The sequence below is a fragment of the Octopus bimaculoides genome, chromosome 22 (genome assembly GCF_001194135.2).
Source record: "Octopus bimaculoides isolate UCB-OBI-ISO-001 chromosome 22, ASM119413v2, whole genome shotgun sequence".
Lineage (NCBI taxonomy): Eukaryota > Metazoa > Mollusca > Cephalopoda > Octopoda > Octopodidae > Octopus > Octopus bimaculoides.
The window spans coordinates 10817566-10830198 of NC_069002.1; the positions used below are offsets into that span (position 1 = coordinate 10817566).

The 12633-nt window shown below is 35.8% G+C and overlaps 1 protein-coding gene across 2 annotated transcripts in view; it reads left to right on the top strand.

The window, feature by feature from the left end:
- LOC106873056 (HEAT repeat-containing protein 4) overlaps positions 1-12633 on the top strand; it is a 595254-nt gene that overhangs the window by 165936 nt on the left and 416685 nt on the right. For both annotated transcript variants that reach the window (XM_052975734.1, XM_052975735.1), the window contains exon 7: positions 1716-2056. In XM_052975734.1, the coding sequence (XP_052831694.1) occupies positions 1716-2056 (341 nt within the window). The remainder of the gene's footprint in view (positions 1-1715; positions 2057-12633) is intronic.

Sequence of the window (12633 nt, forward strand, 5' to 3'; positions counted from 1 at the left end):
GTGTGTGTGTGTGTGTGTGTATATATATATATATATATATATATATATATATATATTTAGACAGTATATGTATTACATATATATATGTCTATGTATTGAATTTATATATATGCACTTATGTTTCTATATATAAATGTAAATATATATATATGTTGGTACATATATATATATATATATATATATATATATACACACACACACACATATATATATGTATATATATATAACGCCATGCATCCTTTTCCAAGTAAGTTTTATCTATCTATACAAATATATGTTTTTGGATATATACATAAATGTATATTCATACATATATAAATGCATACATATGCATGCATATATGTATATATCAATCTATATATGAGGATATATATACATATATATATATACACACATCTACACACACACACATTATATATATACATACACACATCTACACACACACATTATATATATATACACACACATACATTGTACATGTAATTATAGTCACTAGATAGTAATTTAATCTTCTTTCCCAGCTGTGTCTATATGAGCAATGAGCATTACAATTAAATCCATATGCACCTCAGTTCACCTAAGACTGCAGGGCGATGGTGCAAATGGGGATGTTTTTTTTTTTGTCTTTTCATTCATTCCCCAAATGACACCAAATACACGCTAATGACCCTGAAATCTTCCTCAGGTCTATACAACACAGACTTGTATGTACACATACACACATACATACATATACACACACACACACACGCATTTACATGAGTATTCACGCTAAAATATTCATGGATGTAAATGTATGTGTGCGCAGATGTGGATGTGTGTGTATATGTTTAATATAACAAGTTTGAAATAAAATAAGAAAAAAACTATTCTCTAAAGTCATACGCTTAGCTAAGCCATCATTTGCAAGTGATTATGCTCTGATGGTTTTTACTAAGCTTTCTTTAATTGTCCTAGGTGCCTAGACAAAGAAATCCTCTTGATTCTTCTATGTTTGGCTGAATAATGATTGATGAATAATGGTTGATGAATAATGGTTGATGATTGATGAATACTGAATGATGAGTGATGAATAATGAATGACGATTGGTGAATAATGATTGATGAATGATGGATAATGAATATTGAATGATGAATAATGGTGATGATGAATGATGAATGTGGCAAGAAATCTTGGAATAAAACTGAATAACAACATACATACATACATAATCTACATACATACATATATGCGGAGTAGCTAAAACAGTGGGCAACTGATGAAGGGATTGTTCTTTATGTTGTCTGTCTTGTTTTTCTATTTGTTCGCAAAAAAAAAAAAGTTTGTTTTCCATGTTCCTGTTTTTCATGTTGTTTACGTTTTTTCATGTCCTGCACCCATATATGCATTTGTATATATATATATGTAAGTATGTACATGAATGTATGCATATATGCATATATATATATATATGTATATATATTATTTACTTCATTATATGATTTGCCACGCATCCATTCCCAAGTAAGTTTTATCTATTAATCATCATCATCCTCATCATCGTTTAACGTCCGCTTTCCATGCTAGCATGGGTTGGATGATTTGACTGAGAACTGGTGAACCAGGTGGCTACACCAGGATCCAGTCTATATATTTATATATATATATATACACATACACTACAAATACATTTGTATATAATGCATTTATTATTTATACATGCATATTTTTTCAGTGGCATTCTGGGATGAAAATTGGTACATCAAAGGAGAATGTAGCACTAAACCATATATGGAAGAAGTAATTCTGTTGGAGATGATAGATCTTCATCCAAGTGTAAGGTGTTCTGCAATCTTTAAAGCTGCCAGCATTGGTATGCGGTACCTGGTCTCCGTTCCCCATGAAATTGGTGAAGATGTCAAATGTGTACCACATGGCTCTCATATGGCTACTTGTATTAAGTGTCTACCTGACAACATACTTGAGGCTTTACAGCGTATTCTGGCTGACCCAAATGAAGATGTGAAGATATCTGCTGCACTCTCGTTGTTCTGTCTTCATCAAGGAAACGAAAAGGTAAGACACACAATGAGACTGAACTTGTAAAAAGATGCTTTTACTAATTTTTAAAAATCTTCGTTGTATGTAATTAAAAGGGTAAAGGGTAAAGATCCCCTTCAGTCATGAATGACCATGGGATTGAACCTAGAAAGTTCCCTTCTGAGGCGCAAGTTCAGGCAAGGTTGTTTATGGAAGACCAGCAGTCGCCCATGCATACCAGCCTCCCCTCTTCATACATAGGGTAAAGAGCAAAGACCCCCCTTCAGTCATGGAAGACCACCTAGAAGGTTACCCTCTGAGGCACAAGTCTGGGCAAGATTGTTTATGAAGACAAGCAGTTGCCCATGCATACCGGCCTCCCCTCTCCATGCCACCAGTGTTATCTAAGGGAAAGGCAAAGCCCAATACAGCTTGGCACCAGTGATGTTGCAACTCATTTCTACAGCTGAGTGAACTGGACTAACGTGAAATAAACTGTCTTGCTCAAGAACACAACACACAGCCTGGTCCAGAAATCGAACTCACTATCTCATGATTGTGAGCCCTACATCCATGCATCTTCTCTACCAACTGCTCCTGAGATGATTGTGAGGGCAGCGTCTTCAGATTGTCCCTCCATGGGGGTCCTATCAGAAGTAGCTATCGTTACCCTTTCCCGATGGATACCCAAGCGTGACTAACTGAAACTATGGCTGTTGTCTACCTATCTCATTCTTGGTCTAACACCAGGTCTCCTGCTGGTTGGATCACCTTGAAGAATCCTTGCAATTTTTTCTTGTGACATTCTAATCACGTGTCCATAGTGAGCTATGGCTTTTCAATACAGAGAAACAGGGGCGAGCTGGCAGAAACATTAGCACGCTGGGCGAAATGCTTAGCGGTATTTTGTCTGCTGCTACGTTCTGAGTTCAAATTCCGCTGAGGTCGACTTTGCCTTTCATCCTTTCGGGGTCGATAAATTAAGTACCAGTTACGCACTGGGGTCGATATAATCGACTTAATTCGTTTGTCTGTCCTTGTTTTTCCCCTCTGTGTATAGCCCCTTGTGGGCAATAAAGAAATAAGAAACAGGGGCTGATTTGGATAGACACCCTGATCTCCAAGCCATGCACCCTGACAAGTAATGTCACCCCAACAATCCTTTAAAGGATCACCATTTGAAGTACTAAACACAATCATCCTCTTTTAGTTATTACCCAACATTCATGAATATATGTAATGATAGACAACCTCTCCAGCCTCCCGTTTCCCATCACTCACGAATATGGCCCCAAAATAGTTACCATGCATTATTGCTATGTGATTTGTCGAACATTTGAAGTTTCATCATTTCTTATTTCTGTGAAACTTATTGAATATTTTAAATGTAATTTTGTTAGGAAACCGATAAAGCGTTTGAATTTTTTTGAGCATGTTTTGTTGCTATAGAACTTTCTTCTGTGTATTTACTGTCTTTTAAATTTTATTTGGCATTTTATGTAGCATAGCAAATTGTAAAAAATTTTGAAACTGGTGTGTTAATCTTAGAAATTTCCCCAAAAACCTCCCAAAAAACTAGAATTCGTTTTAAGACGCAGATGCATTTTCAGCGCCAAAATCATGTATTATCTATCTATCTTTCCACATGCACATATGACATTTATGTATATATCTGTATGTATGTATATGTGTATGTATGTATGTATATACATATATATATATATACATATAGATATAAATATACATATGCATTACATTTATTTAAGAAAGATACCAGAATACATTTACTTATGAAAAAATACAAACAAACAAAAAAGATACTTAAAATTGTATTGCTATAGCACTATTGGACAATACAGGTCCCATCAGAAAGACTGCTTTTAAAATTAAGTTTAAGATATATTAAAGTTTAAAAGTATATTCTCAAATTAATGTCTTTCAATACTAAATGCTTAAAAATATGCTTACTGGTGCATTTAGTTGCATTCACACACAGTCCAAGAAGTGGATAAATGAATGAGATCGCTGCAAGCTCAACTGATGCTAACTAATAATCTTTCATGTTTTATTTTCTTTAATCATATCTTGTTTTAGTGCTTGAATGTTTTTGTCTACTTTAAAAATTATTTCTCTACAAATATGTGGGTTTGCACATGCGTACTGTGAACACATGATTATATATATATATATTATATACACACACACATACATATTTGTGTTTGTAAATTATGAAGAGAAGGGAGTAAGAGACATTATACAATATGTAGAAAGGTGCATTTAGAATTTTAGAGGTTTACACATATGTACAAACGTGCTTTTCTCATGCCCCATGTAACTTTTTCTTTTTTTGTAACCTCTAGTAAGCGTCTCATATTCACTGCATCTCTTAAAGCCCTTGTGAGTAATTAAGAAATTACCATTATTATTTCATATATGCACATCAGATTAGACAGCAGGGAAAAATTCCTAGCACTGGGCTACCACAAGTAACTTTAGACGCCAAGAACCTTCATAAATATCTTAGCTGCCCTTAATTATAATTTCTGGAGCTGCACTAAGCTAGGTTTTATGCCAGTTTCCTCTATCCATCTGTTCAAATCTTCAGGGTTAGTTCCTAATGCACCTATAACTACATTGATACATTCATTATAATTACAGAGATACAATTATTATAATTCTTTTTAACTATGGTTTTATTGGAACTCCTGGAGTCTTGCGAGCATAGTAAGCTTGCTGCCTGCAGCCGACAGTACCATGCTATCTGTTCTTTTCAACTATTTAATACTTTCCTGATTATTTTGGCCATGCCAAAGAGGCAATCTTTTTGCAACAGTTCTACTGGGCACTCTATTCCAACTTCCTTGATGCTTTCTGATACTGTCTCCAGGGACCCAACAATAATTGCCACTATCTTCATCCTCTTCATTTCCCATAACCAGGCTAATACATACTTTAGAGCATTGTATATATATATTGACATTTTCGACTTCTGTCTTGACTATTTGTGGGCAGCAGATATCTTAAATTTGCAACAATACATCCTTGTGCAGGAAGACATGCAAATTCACAAGGTGGTAAGCAGGAAGAATCCATTGTATTTTGAACACAATGCTTTGTGGTATTTCTCTTGCTTTTCCAATGTTCTGGGTTCAAATGTCATCAAGGTTGACTTTGCTTTCATCTTTCTGAGATCGATAAAATAAAGTACCAGTCACGTACTAGGGTGATGCAATCGACTACTCCATTCTCCTCAAAACTGCTGGTTTTGTGCCAAAAATTCGAGACTGTTATTGTTGTTATTATTATTATTATTATTATTATTATTGTTATTATGAAAAATGCTGTTCTGTAAAAATCTTCATCTTTGAATATAATATTTGTATAATATTCTTGGCAATATATTCGTTGCTTCCTTCCAAATGTTGTCAAACAGAAATCATATAAATTTATTTGCTGAAATATGTGGCAAAAAGAAAAGGAAAACAGGCAAATATAGTCTTTAGACATTTTGGTAGAGAAAAATATATGTAGCCACAAACATCTGCTGAATGTTGTTGGACTAACTACACATATCTGTAAAGTTAGATACACACATACATATATGCTTACACACACACATGTACATATATGCTTATGTGTATGTATATATATGTATGTATCTGTGTATCTATGTATATATATATATACACATATATATTTATTTTGTAATATACATACGTTTATGTGCATGTTAGTGAGCATGAATATATATATATGTGTGTATATATTTATATACATACATACATACATACATGAGTAATTTAACAAATTAAAGAAAATAGTATTCAACACATTTGGTTGGAGTTATATGTATTTAATAACAGCTTGACTCAGTTCCATGTTATTTAGGTGTAGAAGACGCCCACATCATTAGATGTTCAGTTCAAGCTCTTGCAGATATGTATTCGAATTATGCAACAAAAGCAGCTTTATAGTAAAAACTTTATCAATAAAACATACTTAATGTATGTGTGTTGCAGAAAAGCCTGAAGCTGCAGTTTTCCTCCAGGGAAAAATTCTGTTATAAGCATATTCTATGAAAAAACACAGAATGCTTCAGAGCTAGGAATCAACTGAAAAGTGGCCATGAGAGTGACTGACAACATTACACTGTTGTAGCAGCTTCTCACTGTTATATACTCATCTATCTATCGGTCTGTCTGTCTGTCTATCTTTCTATCAGTCTACCTGTCTATCTTCCTATCTGTCTGTCTGTCTGTAATGAGCTGGGTTATGAATGAGGTCATTGGAATGTAGGACATCTGTTTCTGCATCGTTAGATTTCATCAGTTACTGGCACTGTTGTTCTTATACGTAAAAAAAAACAAATAAATTTGCTGGTGTGTCCAAAGCTTTGCCAAGCTGATAATTATTAATGACACAGTAAGCAGTGATGCTTAAAATAAGCTGTGTACATTTATATTTAACACGCTTGGGTACACTCAAATGTGGTAAGACCCTCACAGTGGTAACTGTCTTGGAAGTGACATTCTTTTTATGCATGATGTAGGCAAAGATACACCAAGTTGAGCTATAAAAGATGTCATTTGACTGTAGGGCATGTGTTTCTGCATTGTTATGCTTCATCAACTACTGATACCAAATCCATTATTCATAACCCTCTAAGAACTGCTGTTCTTACATGTAAACAGTAAATGATAAATTGTGTTATATGAGGGGGTACCCAAAAGAAACGGGAATTTTGCAATATTATTTTATTCATTTAGTTTTACATGTTTACTCTTTTATCGCCTTCAAAGTATTCTCCATTTCAAGCAGTGCATTGGTTCAGTAGTATTTTCCATTGTTCGAAGCAGTGCTGGAACTCTTGTAAAGAGATACCTTTTAAAGCCTCTGTTGTTTTTTTCTCTTTACTTCTTCATCATCATCATCATCGTTTAACGTCCGCTTTCCATGCTAGCATGGGTTGGACGATTTGACTGAGGACTGGTAGAACCAGATGGCTACACCAGGCTCCAATATGATTTGGCAGAGTTTCTACAGCTGGATGCCCTTCCTAACGCCAACCACTCAGAGAGTGTAGTGGGTGCTACATTTGCAAATTCTGTAGCACCAGCTTTCATCACCAGTGATGACTTTTGAAAAAAAAAGTCTGGATCGATTTCCAGCTGTTCTTTCAGTTCACAACATGCTTTCAGTCAAGACTGCTTTTGATCTTCTGTGAGCAAGCAAGACGCAAATTTTGCTGCAATCTTTTCATTTGCAATTCCTCACTCAAAATTCGTTGGTAGGAGCTCCAGGGCACACCAGTCATATCAACAAGTTTGTCAATTGTTTGGTGACAGTTCTCCACGATCAGTTCATGAATTATCATGATGTTTTCATTTGTTCAGGATGGTCATCCTGAATGAGGCTGGTCTTCAAGCAACGAGTGACCATTCTGAAAGCATGAAAACCACTCATAAACTTGTTTTGCTCATGGCAGCTATTGTCGGTTGGTGCTATGAATTCATATTTTTTGCAAGTTTCCACTTCGCCTTCTAAAAGGTTGGTATGAGTTAGTGTTTAAATCTAAGGCGACATTTGGAAAATTACAATGGTTAAGTTGATCTTTACAATGAAAGAAATGAATGTCTAAATAATATCCTTCCTTAGCATGTCTAGTATATAACTATTCACTTTGTTTTCGAATTACTTAACCCGTCATCTCTGTATAAGACAAAGTCTCTAACAGTGAATTGTTTATATAAGTTATTAGAGATACACAAACAAGTAGCATTACGTATAGTAATGTTATTAAATGACACCTTGTTAGATCTCTTGACCTTGTCAGAACACTTTTCAAAAACCAGAACCTTCCTGACAGCTTGTATACGATCACAGTCTTCGACATTGTTAATTCTAATAAATTCTCATGCCTTTCGTAATAATACTTTACAGATCACATAAAAATTTATAATACCAAATTGGCTAAAATTGGCTTTGTTCTTCATAATTTTATTGAACTAGTAGTTATGACTAGAATACTATTATTCCATTAGGTGAGGTCAGTAACTTTCTTGGTGTTATTAATCTTAGAATTTTCTTTGCTAACTAATCTGATTTCAGATTTAGGTGGGTTTATCAACTTTCAATAAGGTTAGAAACGAAATATGTTTATGGTCCTTAATTGTGATGCATACTTCACATTTTGTTAGTGTCTCTAGTCTTTAATCAATTCTAAATTTTATTGCTCTGACCTTTGTTTTTCTATTAATGTTGTAATAAGTCTGTGGTGGCTCTCATATAGTTTTGTGTTATGGCATTATTGAACAATTCATATATTTGTAGTTTTGTGGCACAGGTTCTATATATATTCATGCTTAATGCCGCATATATTGACCTTGAAGAGGGTGCTACCATATAATTTTGCATCAATTTATCTCAAGACATAATCAAGGCTTTTCTTATACAATATGGAGGATGTAACATGAAACATATGCTGTACTAACGAGAATTCAATATAATGAATATTGAGTTAACCCTTTTGCCTGTCCAGCAATTTATCAATGTGATACACAGAATGTATTTCACTGGTGTTCATGTATGATATATGATACATATTCGTGATTGTTTTCAAGCCACCAGGGTAATTTGTGACTGAGGAAAGCTTTATATTACTCAGAATGTATAAAGCAAGTGCTATCTAAACAAGGTCGAACTAAAAATATGAAAACAAGCATAGACATTTAGGACAAACCTATGAAACTATTTTGTTTAGGACAGGCAAAACTTCAGTCTTAGTTTACCTTTGCTGTCCTGTGTATCACTTGATATTTAAAGACACCCTTTGGTCAAGAATGACCATGGTATTGCACCTAGAGTTACTCTCCAAGAGACAAGTCTGGGCAAGGTTGTTTATGGAAGACCAGCAGTTGCCCATGCATACCAGCCTCCCCTCTCTGAGCCATTATATGTACATCGAGTAAAGAGTAAAGATCCCTTGTCATGAATGACCAAGGGATTGTAGCTAGGAAGTTACCCTCTGAAGCACAAGTCCCGGCAAGGTTGTTTATGGAAGACCAGCATAACAGCCTCCCCTCTCCATGCCACCGATATTATGCAAGGGAAAGGTAAAGGCCAATACAGCTTAGCACCAGTGACATTGCAACTCATTTCTACAGCTGAATGAACTGGAGCAACGTGAAATAAAGTGTCTTGCTCAAGAACACAACACACAGCCTAGTCTGGGAATTGAACTCGCTACCTCATGATTGGGAGCCTTGTGAGCCCGACACTCTAACCACTCAGCCTTGCGCATGTGATATACAGAAAATATTTCTCTGGCATGTCTCTGCATTATGTATGATACACATGTCCAATAATTTTTCAATCACCCAAGTAACTTAGGGCTTATGAAAGGAAAGTTTTATTTTACTCTGAATGGCTAATTAAATAAAGGCTAATTAAAAGTCTGAGAACAATCATGGATGTTTAGGACAAACTTATGAAAGGGTTAATTAAGATAATATCTTACTATTCTAAGAATTTTTCCAATCATTTTAAGCTACTTTAAGTTTCAAAATGCTCAACCCACTCTAACATCTATTATTAGACATAAGTTGATATCTGAATATCTGCATCACATAAATAAATAATGTGTTTTGAGCAAAAAGAGAAAGTTCCCTCTATTCTGTTTGGTGTATTCCTGAACACTCTGGGAACTTCATTTACAAGTTTATAATTTATGGCAAATAAACTAAAGATGTCTTTCCTTGATAATTGCACCTGTTGATCAGAAAGAAATTTTAAACATCTTCTAATTAAGAAATGAATCTGACTGAGTATTGTTTGGTTCTCCAACAAGAAAGAAAGAAAGAGAATTACTTTTAAACTGGACGTTTACTTGGATGTAGGCTCGGGGCAATTGAAAAGTACTAATATAGTTTTATATAATGGTATCTCCTTGTTTCTCTCTCTCTCCTTCTGTCTTTCTCTCTCTCCCCTTTGTATACATATCTATCCTCCTAACTGAAGGCACACGGCCCAGTGGTTAGAGCATTGGGCTCACAACCACAAGGTAGTGAGTTCAATTTTCAGCCTGGGCCGTGTGATCTGTTCTTGAGTAAGACACTTTATTTCACATTGCTTCAGTTCACTCAGCTGTAAAAATGAGTCATGATATCACTGGTACCAAGCTGTATTGGCCTTTGACTTCCTGCATTGTTTTTTTTGAACTCTGTGAACTTTCGTTTTTTGTGAACTCCCCCCACCACAACAAAAAAAAAACATGCCAAAAAAGACAAACAACACTGCGTTGGAGTGGGAGATTGTTCCACCAAAACAATGGATGAAAGACTTTGAAGAGAGGACAGTGGTGTTAAGGGCTTACTCAAAGTCGCTCAGCACCAACACCCTCTTTCAAAAGACTCAAATTGAAAAAGAGTTGGCAGAGTATTTGCCAACTATTAAATTCATCTCCAGCAAGGTCAAATATGCAACGGTGTGGTTGCTATTTGACGCCCTTGGGGAGGCTCACAAATTTGTGAGCCAGCCCTTAGAGGGCAAAGAGATTTTGTTTCTTCCCACGTATTGTGGGAAGAAGTTGTCAAGAGCTTGGGTCTGCAGGTTTCCACCCGGGATAGAACCCAAGTGGATAGAGGACACTATCCACCGGAGTCTGGGTGGCAGCAGATCCAAGCTGCTTAATGTTAAAATTTTGCCGGAGGCTGATTGGGTTGGATCAAAAGCTGTTTTGACCCTGTGGACTCAATCAGTCAACAGTTTGAAAGTAGGCGTTCATAACGAATTTAATTTTGTCTGTAGATTCTATAGAATTCTGAAAATGAAATGCATTTTAATAAATGCTTATCAGGCGTAGGAGTGACTGTGTGGTAAGTAGCTTGCTTATGAACCACATGGTTCCGGGTTCAATCACACTGCGTGACATCTTGGGCATGTTTCTTCTACTAGAAGGGGTCCAGTCGATTAAATTGACTCCAATACACAACTAGTACTTAATTAATCACCCCCGAATGGATGAAAGGCAAAGTTGACCCTGGCGGAATTTGAACTCAGAACAGGCAAAGTTGACCTCGGTGGAATTTGAACTCAGAACACATGAGTTAAAATAATAAAATAAGAACAGTAATAAATGAGTGAAGGAAAATATACAGTGTGTGTGTTTATTTGGCAAAATATAAAAAAAAACCCATTCCGAAATACAACAATATTTTAATTAACACTGATTTTTAAATCTTTCAATGTGTGTATGCATGCTTTGGGAACACTTAGTGTGTATGTGTGTGTGTGTGTATGTGTGTGTGTGTGTGTGTGTGTATGCATATATTCAAATAATGTGTGAGCATCTATGCATGTATACGCATGAATTTATGTAATATGTCTGTTTATGTAAGTGTGCATGTGTGTGCACACATGTATCTATGCACATGGGCGTATTTGTTGTATGTGTGTGTGTGTGTGTGCATGTGGATGTATGCATATATGTATATGTGTGCATATGCAACTGTGTGTATGTGTATGTATATGTGTCTGTCCGTGTGTTGCATGCATTGTGCATGTGTATGTATGTATATGTTGTGATGGTTTCTTCCTTGCAGGAAGTGAAATCAGTTTTAGGTGGAGTTTGCTGGTTGGCTGAATGATGGTTGTGGTGGTGGTGGTAGTGGTGGGACATGAGTGAAGGATGTTAGTGTTAGTAAGGGTGGTGCCGGGGTTAGAATGTAGTGGCCAAAAGAAACTTTAGATGCATACACACACACACACAGACAAATATACATGCACGAAAATACACACACACACACATACATAAATAAACCCATAATAGCTATACACAAATTTAATCTCAAACACACACACACACACACACACACACACACACACACACAAGCGTATACACAATCATATATACATAATCACATACACTCACACAGATAAATACACATACCCCATAATACTTACACACACACACATGCATACATGCACACACACATGCATAGATGCACACACACACGCATACATACATGCACACACATGCATGCACATACACACACACGCATGCACACACGTGTACATGTACATACACATAATCACATACACTCACACAGATAAATACACATCCCCCATAATACTTACACACACGCATGCACACGCATGCACACGCATTCACACGCATGCACACACATGCATGCACATACATATGCACGCGCACACACACATACATACACACACACACACATATACACACACGCACACATTTGTCCTGACCTTTCAATTTTTCCTTCTCTTGTTCCTTTCCACTTTCAAGATTTAACAGCGGAAAAAATTTCTTCCTCCTGCCTGCCCTGCATCCCCAGGTGACCTTTACCACTTTAACATCTTCTACCACCTCTTCTCCTCCTTCACCTCCACTTTCACTTTCAACCTTTCCCTCTTCTCCCTCCTCTTCCTTCCTCTCACATCATCTCCATACCCATCATCATAATTACCATTATTATTATTATTATTATTATTATTATTACTATTATTATCATCATTATTATTACTATTATTATTATCATTATTAAGCTAGCACATAACAAGCTTACCTCGTGATTACTTGAAATTCCTTCTCC